Source organism: Patiria miniata, unplaced genomic scaffold (genome assembly GCF_015706575.1).
Source record: "Patiria miniata isolate m_02_andy unplaced genomic scaffold, ASM1570657v1 HiC_scaffold_7, whole genome shotgun sequence".
NCBI lineage: Eukaryota > Metazoa > Echinodermata > Asteroidea > Valvatida > Asterinidae > Patiria > Patiria miniata.
Window position 1 is genome coordinate 35,983,045 of NW_024037074.1, and position 17,843 is coordinate 36,000,887.

Sequence of the window (17,843 nt, forward strand, 5' to 3'; positions counted from 1 at the left end):
TTCACACATGTATCGCCCTGAAAAGCACCATATTGTCCGTTAGTGTGCATAATCGTCGGTTTTGAACAGCGCCCCCACCGACAGATTGCACCAGCCCCCCCCCCCCCCTCCCCTCCCCAACACTATTTGATTTTACGGAGGCCAAGTGTTTGGAGAAAAAAACGTGTCTACATTTCACCATGGATGTGCAAGTGCCCTCTTCAAAACAAATTTACCCCCTCCAATAAAAATGACCTTGCTACGCCACTGCGTCATTCCCCGGATGTCAGATAAACTTTCGAACAATCATGCACGCGCTTGCATGCACACCTGGCCGCATATTCACATAGAAACTGTGCTGCAAGCGTGTGTGTAATCTTCACACGAGAAGTTCATAAAGGATGTTTACAACAAAAAAGGATGGATCTGCAATTTATTTTCGGTAACCACGTCACAGGCCCACGGACATGCATGATCATTTCTAAACCTGGCGTATGCATAATTCTGGACACAAGGAATAGTGCGGAGTGCTATTGTTCCTATGTATTTGTAAAAATAAAACCCTGTTACCTTGACAATGAAATTTACATGGGTTAAGCTCCTTTAAAGAGTAATATGCTTAGCCATAGATTTCTGCTTAGCGTCCAGCAATGGCAACACACTTGCTGTTTCAATTATGTTTGATGCTGGTTTAGTGATTTGCTTAAAACATTGCCAAGCTGTAAAGCAGTTATTTTAGGACTGAGATGTGTGTTGAGCATTATTGCTCCGACGTTTTGTGCTGATGGTCGGAGGTTGCCTAGGCAACACCGTGGCACTCAAAGTTGTACAGCTGGGATGATGATAAAGCTGTAAAAAAAAAAAAAGGAAAAAAATTAATGCGTTTGAAAATTACAGATATTGAAATCAAAATAAGCAACAAACTCTGCATAATTACAGCCTCTGTGGTACATACTGTTGAACACAATGTTAACAAATTAAAAAACTTTTTTTTCAAAGTTAAACAAAATATTGACTGGAGCGGGGTTTGAACCTGCAACCTCCAGATTGCCATTCCAGTGCTCTACCAACTGAGCCATCCAGCCCTATGTTGGCAGTTCCCCAATTTGTCAATGTACTTGTTCAAGCGGTGCTAGCCACATGCCATAAACCCGTGAACATATTAAAAGCGACACTATTTATAGCACCATTTGCCTATCTCTCGTATCGTGCAAAGATGCTGCAACTATTTTTGTGTTTTTGGAGAAAGGAATGTTTTACAATTCCTCTTACCTTTCTCGTAATAGTCAAAGACGGTGATGACTCCATCACGAGGAGCCTTCACAAAGATGTCTCGTCTGGCGAGAAAGTCCACACAGGTTTCCTCATGACCAAGCTGTAGAAGCAAAATAAGATGGATTATGTCACTGAAGATGGCTAGAAGTTCCTGTAGTATGTCAAATCCATAGAGCTATATTAAATTACTAGAGCGCTAACTTCGTGTACAAAGTAATGCCTGCTGGGTGCATCCATGTTTGTGCACAAACCTATGGAGACCTAGAAATTGTGTACGGCTTTTGTACGGCTATTTGCATATCTGCGTTTTTGTATTCCAAACCGGTGCGTTATCGAAGCCAATACGCCCAAAACCGAAACGCACGATCAGCAAATGAGCGTGTCATTTTGCACTACGCAAACAGCGCAACGTGTACGCGTATTCGATGCAGATGCTTTTTGCCGTCATGTTTTTTTTTTTTAACATTCATGACGCGCTTAAGTTGTTTGCGTATCTTCTACTCGCACGTTGCATGTAGAATACACTTTCATAATTCAATCCATCTAATTTAATTATGTTCCACAAACACGCACATGAATTCAAAATGTCTGCGCCCAGGGCGGCTTCAAAGCGTCTCCGCGCGCAGAATGACGAGTTAGCGCTCTAGTAATTTAATTAAGCTCTATGGTCAAATCAAGCCTTTCATGACGCTACAGAACTACCATCATCATCATCATCATTGAGGAGTCTTCACACCATGACCATGATTGCCACAATCTTATCGTCTTAGCGACAACATATCAGCTCTTCACCAAAACCATCAAAGTTACGGGCTCTTCACCAATACCATCACTACCTCCTTATTATAACAAAAGTCACCACTGTGACCATATCACAGCAACTACCACACTCGCCTTCAACCATAACTAACAATTATCCCTATCACCACTGCGATCAATATAAGCACAGTCACTAAAATCTCACTCTAAAAAACTATGACCACTACCACACCACTACATTATTGCCATCAACCCCACCGTCATCACCCTCACCAGTACATCAAAAATGTAATGTGAGTAACCGTGGAATTGCCCCTCTGGTTTTCCTCCCTCCGGAAAAATCAAACACTTTGGATCTCTGGCTGTGCTCCGTGGTCATATATGGGTCGATGTGGCTGGCTGCTAGGGGAGCCTTTACATGACAGCGGCTCCACCACTTATAGCCGCGTCCTTCGCAATTCAGCGTCTCAGCTGCCAGTAAGGATGATTAGCTTCCCAAACTACCATTTTTATCACCATCTTGAGCTTCTCAATTACCTGATCAAAGTAGAAGAAGACATCTTTTCCCTCTTCCTCGACCCTCTTAAGGTTTGGCGGAGGCAGCGACCTCAGCATACGGATGGCGTTAGCGTCCGCCTCAAAGCCCGACACCATGCGCACCTGCAGGACGGCCATGTTGGAAAACTCGTCCTCGCCGTTGTACCTACATTTGAGAGAGGTTCGGAACAAAAGGTGAGATGGAATTATCGCCTAATTTGGCCATCTGTACTGGTGCAACTGCCATATTGTTTTCTTGAGATTTAACACACAAAAATTTACCAAGAACTGCCAACTTAAGGCTAGATAGATCAGTTGGTTAGAGCACCAGAATGGTAATCCAGTAGTTGCAGGTTCAAACCCCACTCCAGTGAATTTCTTTGTTCAATTTGAAGAAAAAAAATTCAAATACAATTATTTTGTTGTATCTTACCTTTATGCATTATTCAAATTAAATTCTGAGTAGATCCTTTCAAATCAGCTTTCAGGGCAATTTGTTTGAAATGTTGAATAAGTTTACAAATTTTAAAAATATATGGTTTCCCCTATTCCTATGAACAGAGGGAATGAATTGACAATTTCTGTGGAGATGATTTTTTTTTGGGGGGGGGGTTTGACAAAGACAACAGGAGCAATAATTGCCAACTTCAGTTACTTGCTCTAGGCTTAAAGGTATAGTCCATCATTTGCAGCTATCCCAAAAGTAACTGACAAAATTATTGTTGAAAAGCAAACTTGGTTTAAAGATAGTAATGGCACTAAACTCCCTGTAAAATTATTCTTTCTGGCATGCTGTCATTTTGAAGAAAACAAAAAAATAAGGTCATTTCCAAAGATGTGTCTAAGGCCCAAAAAAAAAGTCTCCGGTTTCTGGTATGCGCGCGCGTCGCCGTAGCCATGGGCGTCAGCAAAGTGAAAAAAATTTTTTTATCAATGTAAGATGATGTCTCAAAACCGCCAAACTCACTGGTTTAACTGGAATCCTGCTGCTGCACAATTTAACATGTTTTTAGATGGGGTTACGATCAAGAATAAGCTTTATGTGGCCTCTCTGGACTCCCATATATTTGCACTAAGTTTACTTCGGCACCATTTGCAGTCATCAGCCGACATTTGAAGAAGGAAAAAAACATTTAAAAAAAAAAAGCCGCGTCGCTGCACCACTTTTTGGGCAAGCTCCATACCAGAAACCGGAGACTTTTTATTTTTGGCCTAAAGACACATTTTTGGAAGTTTCTGTTTGCTCGTTATTAACTTGGCGAAGCTGTGAATGGGTACGTGCAAGTACATGACACGACGCACATGTGAGCACAGTTGCTATAATTCGTCGGTTCTGTGTGCGACATCACATAGCTGCAATCGGCTAAATGTGAATGTGTCCCATCACTGATTTTGGGCGCAATTCAAAACATGACTCAACAACTTTTGAATGACATCAAGATCCTAGAACACTGTTTTCTTGGAATGTTGCAGCATTTAGCAGCATTTACTGAGTTAGTTGTTCAGCAGCCTTCTTTAGATTTTGAGCACTTTTGTTGCTTCAAACGCAACAAATGCACAAATGGCAAATGATCTAACGTAACTTTGACAGATTATTATCTCCATACAAAGACACCACAAATGATTACAAAAAGCATTGTCTGCTTGATTCATTGGTTCTATTTGTCAAAGTGGTCAACAGAGCTTCAACTGTTTGAGCAGAAAGTGCAAACCTATTTATTCTTTGAATAGATGATGGATTCTGTTTTCTCCAAAGGACGACATTTGGTTTTGTCCACCCAAAAGATTACATCAAACAGGCATCACCTTGTCATACATCGTTTCGTTGAAAACAACATCCATATATCTATTACGGCTTTGTTAATTTATAGCCGTAATTAGAAGTGGAGGCATTCGGACACCAAAAGGCCATTTTGTTCTTTAAAAATGTATACAAAATTTTAATTTTCACTTAAGCAAGATTAATTGACATTTAAGTGCTTTTGGCACTTACTGTGGCTTTTGCATGAACACTTGTCCATACAATAAGTGAACTATCACAAGTCCTGCGGCATTTGCATCCATCGTGTTGGTCAGTGAATACTTTTGACATAGTACACAGTTAAACAATTACGGCACCTTCTTTGTATTTATTCAATTTTCCTAAATTTGCTGAAAGAGGCACTGTCATCAATTATGAAGCTCATATATTAATTTGTTCTGACCCTGCTTGCCATCAGTATACACAGAGCTGGTACAGCCGACACTAGGCTATTTTAGTGTGTAATTCCACTTGCACAGATGCACATCCCAGCACCCAAACATTTTGAATTTGGCAATCACACACCCTGGGCAGACATTTGGCATCGCTTCACTGCAAACTAAAGATCTGACAATTGAAAGCTTCTAAGCGTTGTCTGTAACATCCTGAACTTGTCCAACATATCTGACAGTCTAGAATCATGCATTGTGTACAAATTCTGCTCTGCGGTTTCTTCGTTTGGGTGTGTGGTTCTCTGCTCTGCAATGGATCAACGGAATCTGATGACTGTAGGTGTTCTAAAGGATGGGCCGAGCATGACAAATCTTGCTACAAAATATTCACCGATGGCCAGTATACCTGGTCCCAGGCGAGAGAGATGTGCTCAGAAGGCGGTGGGTGGCTGGCGGAATGTACCTCTGCGACAGAAACCTGCTTCATCACGAGCATGGCGAGGGATGCCAACGTCTCCGTGTGGTATGCAGTCAGTGAAGACGGGTGCTCGACGGATCATAATCAGAAGGCTTTGAAACTGGGCTCTGACAACTGCACCGTCATGGTTGTCACTGACAGCGGGGTAGGCAGCGAGCTCAAAAGTTGTTCCAGCAACTACTACGCAATCTGCGAGCGCAACGTTAACCAACCCATGGCTTATCTCCACTGCTTTGCTGTGGCGGGCGTCGCGGATACGGGGAACGGTCCGAACGGCACCGACGGTTTCCCCTGCCTGATGAACCACACCATCATGGAAACCGGCGTGGCCCACCCCTTGCAGTGCTGCAAAGCTTGCTCCAAGGAGCCCGCCTGCCGTTCCTTCAACCTCCTGGAGGATCTTGGGATGCTGAAGTGTCATCTTAACAACGCGACCATATCTCAAGCCAGCAGTGAGGACTTCACCGCACGGCCCGACTGCCAGAACTACGAGTACAACTATGAAATAAAATCCTGAATTGGTATGACTTTGGATTTCTTCTCTTTATTCTCAAAAGATTTTGGATGCGTAACAAACGTTTAAATGGATTTGAACCCGGACCTCTCAAATAGGGCTCCAGTGACTTGACCAACTGTACGTCGTCTTTATTGGATAAGGATTCAGAACATGGCCACATGCCAGCAAATAATTGTGAAACTTGTTGCAAATCGGAAACCACAGATATTACAGGATGTGAACCTGAGATTTCAAGATCACAGTACCCATGCTCTATCAACAAGAAACTCTGATAAGGTGCGTAATTAATTTTTACATTACACGCACAAATAATGACTATCCCTCAGTCATGATCGAGAGCCAAATTCTCACTGGTCCAATCGCCATCAGCGTCAGAGGCTAGTTTTGCTGTTTACTAAGAGCGCACGCGCAGATTCACGAACACGGAAATATGCATGCATTTTACTACGCGCGAGTTTTACAAAGCAATCATGGAACTATCACACAAGGGTAGTGCGCACATGCGAACATCGCCTTCCAAAATATACCTCGCGGAGCTAATATCGACTGTCCACCCTCAAACCATGTTATATTTGTATACCAGGACATGATTGAAACTCTTGAATGCTATGCCAGTGCTCTCAAAACAATAGAAGAGCTATTTAGGAGACCCCCAAACTGTCAATATCATAATTTGTTGAGCCGTCTTCAGATATTGTTTAGTCCATACATGCCAATAGTTAGTCCAATAGTTAAGTCAAATAGTCCAATAGTTTATGTTCAAACAGGGGAAAACAGTCAAGCTGCTATTTTACTGGTCTTTTTTTTCCCGTATCTGTACATGCTATGGTATCATGAAAATACCTCCAAGCTAAATTCTCATTCTATTTCCAATGGTTGATTATGAGATATTTTACTCATTTGCTTAGTGATTAATATGTGTCAAGTTATGTACATTTAAATATACATTTGTGAGAAAAGATTGCTCACTGACTTACTGCCATGAACTGACATTACAAGGAATCACCAAAGAAAAGAATTATGCCAACTTTTGGTGCTGCAGTAGCTGTAACATTGAGGTTTCTGCCTGAAATGACATCACACTTTTGCTCATCATGGACATTTTCACTAGCATAAAAACCCAAAAGGCACCAAAGCACCCTTGAAAATGGCAAAACGATAATTCAAAATAAGTTTCAATGGAACACAAAGTTACATGTTCAAGAACTGCATTAAAAATACATCGCATGGGCCCTTTAACAAAAGCTATCAATCATAAGAATTCGGGACTAGTATATCATCAAATAAAAACGTGATGCTAACTACTCATAACTTCTTAGTGATTTATTTCATGCTCACTGCTCCACGAAATTGAGCAAAGGAATTCCATCATTTTTTTTTATAGAAAAAAAAAGGTTTTGCACAGTTTCTTCAATCTATCTGTCACATCAATATCCACTTAACATCAACTACGTGATTTTGTTTAACTTACCGTGCACACACATTAACACTGAAGGTGGAACACGGAGCCGGATTGTTGTCTCTGCTCTCCGAGTACTCGAATCTAATCGCAAACGGCGGTACTTTGGGTTCTTCCGGATACACATTGTAGGTAACTATCACCTATAGGAGGTAAAGAAATAATTAAAAAGAAAAAACATTGGCAATTTCTGAAATCAACTTTTTAAATGCCGGACACTTTTTGGCATGACACCAGGCCCTGGTGCTCGTCGTGCAGGCGCGCATGCGCGGCCCCTGGATATAATTTTTGCGCCGCGCCCTTTTTTTTGTCTATGGAGTAAAAAAGAATGCTACGTTCGTCGTACAAATACGTAACGCTATGTTTTTTCTTTTGAGGAAAATACTTGACTTGAGACACGAGTCACCAAGCTTGAGTTCGAGTCACCGTGGTCGAGTCCAAGTCCAAGTCCGAGTCATTTTTCAGTATTTGAAAAAAAGTTGTTGGAAATCGATACAAAACTTTGGAACTAAAAGTAATTCAATTTTTTGACATTACAGCAACTTTTAATACTGCATTTTTTTTTTTTTTTTTTTTAAGTTGATCACTTTTTGACTTGGTGAATTTTACTACAATTTTTCTTGATGTCAAATTGGCTTTACATAACATATGTGTTAAACAGGCATGCAACTGGGAATTTAGAAAAAAACGAGGAAACTCCAAACCACACAAGACTTTGTACAGTATTTTTCAATTTGTTATGTCATTCATGAGAAGTAAAAAAATAAGGAAATCAGCAGATCCAAGGAAAAGTTGCATGCCTGGTTAAAGGTGCATAGTTTGATTTGCTTTTTGTGCGTTTGTTTTTGTTTAAAATCTTAAGAAGGGTGCATTACAACTAACTTGTAAATTTCATCTCCATGGACTCGATACCATACATTATTTTAGAAAACAGAGAAACCGTATGCACAGTTGTTGGGGTCTCGTGCATAACTGGATTCCATTGCTAACACACGTAACTAAACTATATACTAGGCCCATCTAGTGAAAGGGCAAAATTAAAGCGCACGGATGATTGAATTTACCGTGTTAACAAGTCACTGCATTCATCTTCGTTATTTGGAGGGCTAAGCTCAACGATTGTCCGTCTTCGGTGTGCACAATCCATACAACGTAGCCTTGCTATATAGTGGCGACCACGTGAACGCAATGCATGTGTACGTGTGCAGTTGGGTCATTCTATAAATTTGGGATCCAAAGTGTGACATTTTTCCCGTCCCTGTTACGTTGGTACTTTGTAATTTGCCATTCAAGCATCATTAAGAATGACTTCAAATGATTGTTTATTTGTTGGGTAGGTAGTTTGTTATTCACAATCACTCTTGGAGGATGACTGCATTAAGGAGTGCATCAGAATTATACAATCATAGATGTCAGATGTAACAGGGACGGGAAAAAAGTGGACCCCAAATTTATAGAATGACCCATTTACGAATTAAATGTTACTGGTATTGCTCATGATGTATTGCTCAGTATTGCATGTATTGGTGGAACCACTTTTTGATTGTGCGCGCTGTGGTGGCATGTATTTTGTTACCGCAACCGTAGTGCAAGAAGTCGATGCCAATGAGTGATTTTCTAAACGCCGATTTACACAAAGGATTTAGTTGTGCTTTTTGTAGGGGACTGAGAGTAACACGCCGTCTTGAGCGAAAATGGCGACTTGTAAAAGCCGACTTACAGCGCGATCCGGCCAACGTACATGTATGTACATATGCTTTCCAATGTACATCGCACATGTATTTCCAAATCCGAACCGAACCAATGTTTGAAGAAAAAAATGTTTGAACCGAACCGAGCCTGGAGGAAAAGTTTTAGCACCTATCAGAAAACGAATTGATTAACCGTACCAACCTGCGTCATGGCACATCCAGGACCCGTGGCGTTCATCTTAATCTGGACAGGCACCTGAGGTACCGGCAACGTCTGCAGCAAGAGACGATTGTGATCACGGACGTACTTCCAGTGAGTGTGTGGCTCGCAGGAGAACTTGATTTGCAGTTTGACGTTTTGATGGCTGCCTACGTAAGCCATCATGCCATACTCGGCAAGAGCTTGAAGAGCCATTACTGTGTCCTGAAAATAAAAGCCCCCCAAAAATAACAAACACCTTAATAAAGATAGAGGGAGCTTTGTAAAAAGGACACAGGGTCTTTAAGTTAAGTTGAAATGAAGTTGTTTTGAAGTGAGTCTTTCCATAAATTTAGGGTCCAAAGTGTGACATTTTTCCTGTCCCTGTTAGGCCAACAACAAAAATATTTGGTCTCTGGTCAGACCAAAGTTCCGGAATTGACACGGCGACGCGGCTTTTTTTTTTTTTTTTTTCCTTTTTTTTTTTTTTAAAGCTTGGATTGTACAGACAAGGTGGGGTACTATTTTGCTTTTTTTTTGGTGTCCTCATGTACATTGGTGTCCTCCATAATTTGCCTTGGTGCCCTCGATCATTTGCCTTGGTGCAATTTCCCATTCCTTGGTGCTCTTTGGTAAAACAATTTGAGGAGGTGCGGCAATAGAGGGTGCTGTTGGAGCTACCGCGGAACATTTTGGAAAAAAAAAAGGTTGACGCGCATGATTAACATCGACGCACGCGCTGACCAGAGACCGACTATTTTTTTTTTTTTGCCTTTCCTTGGTACTTTTTAATTTGCCATTCAAAGTGTCGTTAGAATTGAATTCAAACTATTCTCAATTGTTGGGTAGGTAGTTTGCTTTACATGAACACTCTCGGAAGGAAAAAAACATTAAGGACTGCATGGAGAATTTACAAAATCGAACAGGGCAGATGTAACAGGGACAGGAAAAAAATGGGCCCCAAATTTCATTATAAATCATCACAAGCGCATGGATCGCAAGGCCAGTTTAAAATGAAACGACAGGCAATTCAAATGTTTATCCCTTTAATTGTTAATTATTATTTGACTTGTAATTTAAATTGTGATGGACTTGTTGTGATGGACTTGTGATTGACTTGCGATTAGAGGTGTGATTGACTTGTGATAATGACTTGTGATTGACTTGTGACTGGACTTATGATTGGCATGTATTTGACTTGCAACTGTCTTTTGATGGACCTGTGATTTAACTTGTGATTGACTTGTGATCGACTTGTAAATGGCTTGTGGTTGACTTGCGATTGACTTGTGATTGACTTGCAACTGACTTGAGCTTTGACTTGCGATAGACTTGCGACAGACTTGTGATCGACTTGTGATCGACTTGTGAATGGCTTGTGAATGATTTGTAAATGACTAACAGTTGACTTTTGATCGACTTGCGAATGACTTATGAACGGCTTGTGGTCGACTGGTGATTTGACGTTCAAATGTCTTGATAACAATTCCGACAAATTTGATCGCAAAAACTAAAGTCTCAATCTTAAGGAACAAACCTGTGTGGATGCAAATCCTCCATTGGCGTTGCGCTGCCCGACAATCCACCGCGCTACGGGGTTACCATACACCAAAGCCTGTGTCTTGGCATAGGCCCTGATGTAAGTGAGTAAGACGTAGGACGTAATCTCGATGTGTTGGGAGGAGGCTTGATGATGGAGGTATGGGGGACGTTCGCCCTCTGGCACCGGCTCGGGACGACCTTCCCAGTGTCTCACCCCGTCATCTGAATCTGAGACGGCCAAAGAAGAGAGAATGGGGGGCAGAATATGAGTTAAAGAAATAGATTTAGTCACTGCAAGCTTTCCTGCTGGACAGGAGACTGAGTGGTTGCATTCTCAGTCCTGAGACATACAGGGGTAATTTATATGCAATGCAGTGTATATGAGATAATTTATATGCAGAGCAGTGTATCCGTTCACAAGTACCCCCTCACTGGCAAAGAGAGTACAGTTGGGGGTGAGCGACCGATGCCATCTTGCCCAACTGCAATTCATTTGCCGCGAAGCGCAGCCACTGCGTGTACATAGTACAAATCCCCTGGTGTACGTGCGTCACACACAAGGAACGGTGCGCGTCAACCAACGAAATGTCCAACCCATGGGACGTCGTTGCTAGGTAAAAGGGTGCCCTCTTTCGTCGGCGCACAGAGCTCATATACAAATTTGGTACGTTACTTTCGGGGTAAATGCAAATGTTCCTTTAATGCCTTTAAAGGTCATATACACCGAGGCATGGTAACTGAAAACAAACGGAAAAGCACTGTATAGACAAACCAGCGGCAGCCATTTTCTGGGTGGCACCAGGCTCGCGTGAGTCGCGCTCAGGCGGTACACACGCACGCCGGGCTCCTTGGACCAATAGGAAAACCAAAATGCGCATGCGCCTTGTCTTTCACTATGCGTGCAGTACACCACCGCAGTAAAAGCTTCTAATTCTGGTTGCCAGATTCCACTACATTTCATGGCTTTGTACATTGACTTTTTGTCACAGACTCATCCACATAGCTAGCCTAGCCACAACGTCGTCTTTATGGGGATAGCTGGACAGAATGAACGCATAACTGGCTATGGCTAACAAGTACATGACACAAACTCACCCACAGCCAGCATAGCTAGCCTAGCCACAACGTCGTCTTTATGGGGATAGCTGGACAGAATGAACGCATAACTGGCTATGGCTAACAAGTACATGACACAGACTCACCCACAGCCAGCATAGGCCAAGTTCGGGCAAGGACCATAGTCGACTAGTGGTTGATTTGTGACGTACCTTACGCCTGCGCACTGATAGCAAAGTGCGAACGTCTTTAGTCAAATGCTGGTCAAAATGTCATTGCAAAACGTCTGGATCCTGGCTCCCTGCTGTACGTTATGAACGCGCGCGGCTATGGTTACCAGCGAAGCAACCAACCCCAGTAGGTTGGTTCCAAATAGTCGACTAGCGTAGTTAACCATCGTCGACTAGACAGAGTTCGGGCAAGCGTTAGTCGACCAATGGTTAACTATAGTCCTTGCGCGAACTTGCCCATAGCTAGGCGCCACAACGTCATCTTTATGGGGATAGCCGGACAGAATGAACGCATAACTGGCTATGGCTAACAAGTACATGACACAAACTCACCCACAGCCAGCATAGCTAGCCTAGCCAGAATGTCGTCTTTATGAGGATAGCCGGACAGAATGAACGCATAACTGGCTATGGCTAACAAGTACATGACACAAACTCACCCACAGCCAGCATGGCTAGCCTAGCCACAACGTCGTCTTTATGAGGATAGCTGGACAGAATGAACGCATAACTGGCTATGGCTAACAAGTACATGACACAAACTCACCCACAGCCAGCATGGCTAGCCTAGCCACAACGTCGTCTTTATGAGGATAGCTGGACAGAATGAACGCATAACTGGCTATGGCTAACAAGTACATGACACAGACTCACCCACAGCCAGCATAGCTAGCCTAGCCACAACGTCGTCTTTATGAGGATAGCCGGACAGAATGAATGCATAACTGGCTATGGCTAACAAGTACATGACACAGACTCACCCACAGCCAGCATAGCTAGCCTAGCCACAACGTCGTCTTTATGAGGATTGCCGGACAGAATGAATGCATAACTGGCTATGGCTAACAAGTACATGACACAAACTCACCCACAGCCAGCATAGCTAGCCTAGCCAGAATGTCGTCTTTATGAGGATAGCCGGACAGAATGAATGCATAACTGGCTATGGCTAACAAGTACAGGACACAGACTCACCCACAGCCAGCATAGCTAGCCTAGCCACAACGTCGTCTTTATGAGGATAGCCGGACAGAATGAACGCATAACTGGCTATGGCTATTACAAGTACATGACACAGACTCACCCACAGCCAGCATAGCTAGCCTAGCCAGAATGTCGTCTTTATGAGGATAGCCGGACAGAATGAACGCATAACTGGCTATGGCTAACAAGTACATGACACAGACTCACCCACAGCCAGCATAGCTAGCCTAGCCAGAATGTCGTCTTTATGAGGATAGCCGGACAGAATGAACGCATAACTGGCTATGGCTAACAAGTACATGACACAGACTCACCCACAGCCAGCATAGCTAGCCTAGCCAGAATGTCGTCTTTATGAGGATGGCCGGACAGAATGAACGCATAACTGGCTATGGCTAACGTGTACATGTCGGCAGAATTGATGTCAATCTTTGACTCCAGGCAGCCAATAGCTTTTTTAATCTGTGCGTCCTGCAAAAGAGTGGAAAATGAAAAACAAATTCCAATCTAAATTTAACTGAAAAAAAAAGCCTTTCTAAATATTGGTCTTTTGAATATTCCAGTCTAAGTGAAGCAGCTGTTTCCTGAAAAACAAATTCTGTTCTTTTTGATTTGAAGGATTACTTGGAATTACAAAAATAATAATAAAACAAGTACATATACTTAGAAACACAAAACCATTGGCTTCAGCTAAAAGCAAATTTTTTTTTTTAAAGTTCCTCTTTTCAAGCACACTAGGAAAGACCAATGATGACGGTTATAAAATGTGGCTTATTTGGTCTACGGGAATGCACTTACATTGTAAGCCACTTCTGCCTCTATAAGGGAGATCACTACATATGCGGTCAGTGTTACCTCGTCATTCACACTCCCCTGGAAAACAAAAATGACAACTCTTCTTAAAAAATCTTTGTACAAAATTAACAACGCCAATCCCTTTATGATTTTAAAATACACTTAATACCACAAATACCAACACAGAAATATCACAACTTGGTAAAGCGCTTGGGAGAATTGGTATGGACTAAAGTTATCAGCTTTGGTATTAAAATTTCAAACTAAGAAAGAAGTCCGTAAAGTATCTTTTCAACAACTAATAAGCCTCTTACAGTTAGGCCAAAAAAAAGTAAAATATACGGTAAATCTTCAAAACTTATTTCTGTAGTTGATATTTCATTTTCAGTTTAACTTATGTGTATTCACCTTTCTGATACCATTGAAATTAATCCATTAAAAGTAAAAAGTCAGAGAATTCACAAAGAGCATGGTATGATGACATTTAACAACTTTTAACTGGAAGAGCACCAACGGGTTTTTAATGATGGATTTTCAGTTTCACAAATGCAAAGGAACAAACAGCAAATCCAAAAAAGGCCACAAGAGTGTAAAAGACTTGAAGGAGCCGTGAAACCCACCATCATATCTTTGTGAATGACTTGGCCGTGCGACTCAAAGCACCCGTCCGCCCTCTGCTGTCGCCGTAGCCAACCCATGCTCTTATCCAAATCGCGCTGATCCACGTAGATGTAATGCTTGGCCTGCAAGAAAGAGCGCACAACAAACGCTGTCAGCCAGGTGCTGCCTGAGGGGTCCCTGTCGCCGAAGGCCGAGTAGGACCCGTCGGAGTGTTGATAGTTCAGCTCACGCTGGTAGCCGATCTCCATGTTCTCCTTGGCTTTTGCTTCGACGTCTTTGGGTAGCTTGTTGATGCCTGGAAACAGAGACAATGAAAATCTTTATAATAATGTTAATATAATAATATGGTGCTTATATGGCATTTTACTTTTGTAGGGGCTTTGATGTATTTTTATATAAAGCGCCATATAAATACCTGTATTATTATGGGGGGGGGGCCTGGTACTATCTTCCAACATAGGGGGCGCTCTTCACAACCAAGCATTATAATATAATGCTTGGTTGTGAAGAGCGCCCCATATTATGGTCATTACGGGAAGCGTGGCATCCCGCCAGTACATTTTCAAAAAAGTCTCTTTTTTCTTTTTCACTCTGGACTTAGCTATGATACATCAAAAGAAACTTGAAATCAGCTTCAGCCTCTAAAAAATATGAGTTCACTGCATCTTCTTTACAGATCCAAGTTCCAAATTTTAAGATCGTACCTTTGAGATAGTGTAAGACGAAGATATTGGGCACAAAACCTATCATGTTCTGTTCGCCACAACCGGTCGGGATTCGCAGGAGATGGTCCAAGTTATCGATAGTAGGCCCCAGCATGTCTCCTGAAACCAGAAAGGACGACAATCAACATTTTTTTTTTTACCGCCGAGAGCATAGTTATGATAAAGGTAGTCCATAGTGAAATATCTTACCTGTGACTGTTACTATACCCCTCTCTGAGGTAGTCAATAGTGAAATATCTTACCTGTGACTGTTACTATTCCCCTCTCTGAGGTAGTCAATAGTGAAATATCTTACCTGTGACTGTTACTATACCCCTCTCTGAGGTAGTCAATAGTGAAATATCTTACCTGTGACTGTTACTATACCCCTCTCTGAGCCACTCACGTAGTTGTCTGGTAGATCTTGGAGGGAAATAACTTCTTCATATCTGCCTCCCTCATAATCTGAATCAAGGAACAAATATAGAAAAAACTTCAAGGAATAAACATTGAAGGACAAACCATTGAAAAACATTACGTAGTTTTAGTCTTTCTCGATTACATTTCAGTTGCAGATTTTTTGTTGTTGGTGTTTCCTAACATTTCTAAATACCTAAGACAGTTTACCCATTCCTATTGGTCGAGAGCCCGTAACGTTGGTGGTTATTTAAACGATTGATAAGTGGCTTTTCCATTTAGTTTTCCATTATTTTATCCTTGTGGTTGTTGCATTTGTTTGGTCATTTTCTGAGCGCTTTGTAACCCCAGGAAAACGCGCTTTACAATTGTTGTTGTTGTTCTTATTCTTATTATTATTTCCTGAAAAAACTTTTAAAATATCTATCAAAGAGTACAAACTTACCATCTGGACAGAAGTAGGCACTGAAAACCTGTTCAGTCTCAACCCCTTCCGGCTAAAAAAATGATAAAAGTATTAGAATAAACTACCGATTTTCTAGAATCCCAAATGACATCGTCACATAACTAGCCTGAAGAAATCCTTAGATTGAAAACAATTCACAGAATATTACAAACACACACATTTAGTATTAAGTTGGAAAAAATGCAGATTTCTCACATTTTCAAATGTTTCTAATGAAACAGGTTAACTTCAAAATAAATGTTGCAAATTTGAAAAAAAACGAAACAAAATTTTGGGTTGTCTAAAGCATAAGTTGCATTTGAGTAAGCTGTACTGTGATGTGTTTCTTCAATTATAAAAAAAATTTAACTTTTTTCCCCAGACTGTTGCAGCAAAAAATAGAATGAGCTATATATTTGGCGACATTCTTTCTCTTGTTTCATTCTAAAACAGTTGACAAGACTTGATTTCTTATGATTTTAAACTTAGATTTTTTTCAAAAGTCTATCCAGCCCTTCTCTAGCTCTTTTTCTGCATATCCGCTCCGTTCACAAGTACTCCCTCACCGGCAAAGAGAGTACAGTTGGGGGTGAAGCGTGGCCACTGCGTGTACATAGTACAAATCCCCTGGTGTACGTGCGTCACACACAAGGAACGGTGCGCGTTTACCAGTGACATGTCCCGCCCATGGGACGTCGTTGCTAGGTAAAAGGGCGCCCTCTTTTGTCGGCGCAAGGAGCCCATAGCGATTGTGGGAATCTAGTACACACCTTGACCAGCAGGGGTTTTCGGATGGCGTCAGAGAACCCGTCTTCACTGGTGTCCATCTCCTGTCCTTGGCACCAGTCGTCGCTATCAACCACCGATACCGCACGGACTGCATTGAAACAGTTGGTTAGTTAGTTCGTTTACATTGTTTAAAATCATTTTAGCTAAAAATACATCCGAAAATTATCGGTTACCACGTGTTAGTTATGAACTTAACCAATGCCAGTGTGAATGCATCATTACAGGTAGATCATCAGCTGTACCCTACTTTCATGGACAATAGACCACCACTGACCCAATGAAAATAACAATTAATAATAATAATTTTGAGAAGGCTAATCATCCTTACTTGCAGCTGGTATGCTGAATTGCGAAGGACCGCGGCTAATAACGTGGTCGGGCCGCTGGCACGTAAAGGCGCCTATGGCTGCCGGCCACATCGACCCATATCAGACCATGGAGCACAGCCTGAGATCGAAAGTGTTTGATTTTTCCGGAGGGAGGAAAACCAGAGGGCCCGGAGAAAAACCCTTGTGGCACAGGAGAGAACCAACGCACAACTGTACTCACATGTGATCCGCGGCTGGGATTCGAACCGTGATTTGAAGACAAAAATATAACTGCACTTTTTTTGTCAGAATAGCAAAACACAGTCGAAGCTTAATACAGGGCGAGTCAAAAAACAGCGGAACCCAAAACCCAAAAATTATATTTCATATTTAAAAAATATGTAGCACCAAAAATAATGACTGGAAAGCCAATTTTATCAGCTACTTTTAGATGGAAAAATTACTGAAATTGCTCAATCCGTTCAAAGAATATCACCATCTAAACATAATGACCCTAAAACCTCTTTCGTCCAAAAATGGGATTTTATGAATCGTCGTCACAGTTGTCTTCAAACTTCACCAGCGATAAAACCTCAGTTTGAAAGTTAAAAGTCCTTTTGAAGGCCCATCTTTTCAAAAAAGGGGATAACACAAATTATATTGTTTGCCTAACTAGGGTTGTTAATAAAGATATTGTGTACTACAGTTGTTGACAGTTGTTGAAACAAGTATTCTTTGTCATTTTCTTTGTTTTTCCAAACAGTCAGAATACACAATAAATTGGGGGGTTTTTGGACGAAATAGGTTTTAGGGTCATTGCGTTTAAATGGTGATATTCTTTGAACGGATCGCGCAATTTCAGTAT

At 41.7% G+C, this 17,843-nt stretch overlaps 1 protein-coding gene across 1 annotated transcript in view; it reads right to left on the reverse strand.

Annotated features, from left to right (window-relative positions):
* Positions 1–220: 220 nt before the first annotated feature.
* Positions 221–17,843, reverse strand: part of LOC119744709 (CD109 antigen-like) — a 34,748-nt gene continuing 17,125 nt past the window's right edge. The window contains exons 20-32 of the mRNA XM_038220781.1: positions 16,652–16,758; positions 15,882–15,933; positions 15,389–15,484; positions 15,020–15,139; positions 14,315–14,610; positions 13,698–13,772; positions 13,214–13,370; positions 10,625–10,857; positions 9,091–9,312; positions 7,210–7,340; positions 2,551–2,716; positions 1,252–1,354; positions 221–828 (exon numbers count right to left, since the gene is read on the reverse strand). Coding sequence (XP_038076709.1) covers positions 779–828; positions 1,252–1,354; positions 2,551–2,716; positions 7,210–7,340; positions 9,091–9,312; positions 10,625–10,857; positions 13,214–13,370; positions 13,698–13,772; positions 14,315–14,610; positions 15,020–15,139; positions 15,389–15,484; positions 15,882–15,933; positions 16,652–16,758 — 1,808 coding nt within the window. The 3' untranslated portion in view covers positions 221–778. The remainder of the gene's footprint in view (positions 829–1,251; positions 1,355–2,550; positions 2,717–7,209; positions 7,341–9,090; positions 9,313–10,624; positions 10,858–13,213; positions 13,371–13,697; positions 13,773–14,314; positions 14,611–15,019; positions 15,140–15,388; positions 15,485–15,881; positions 15,934–16,651; positions 16,759–17,843) is intronic.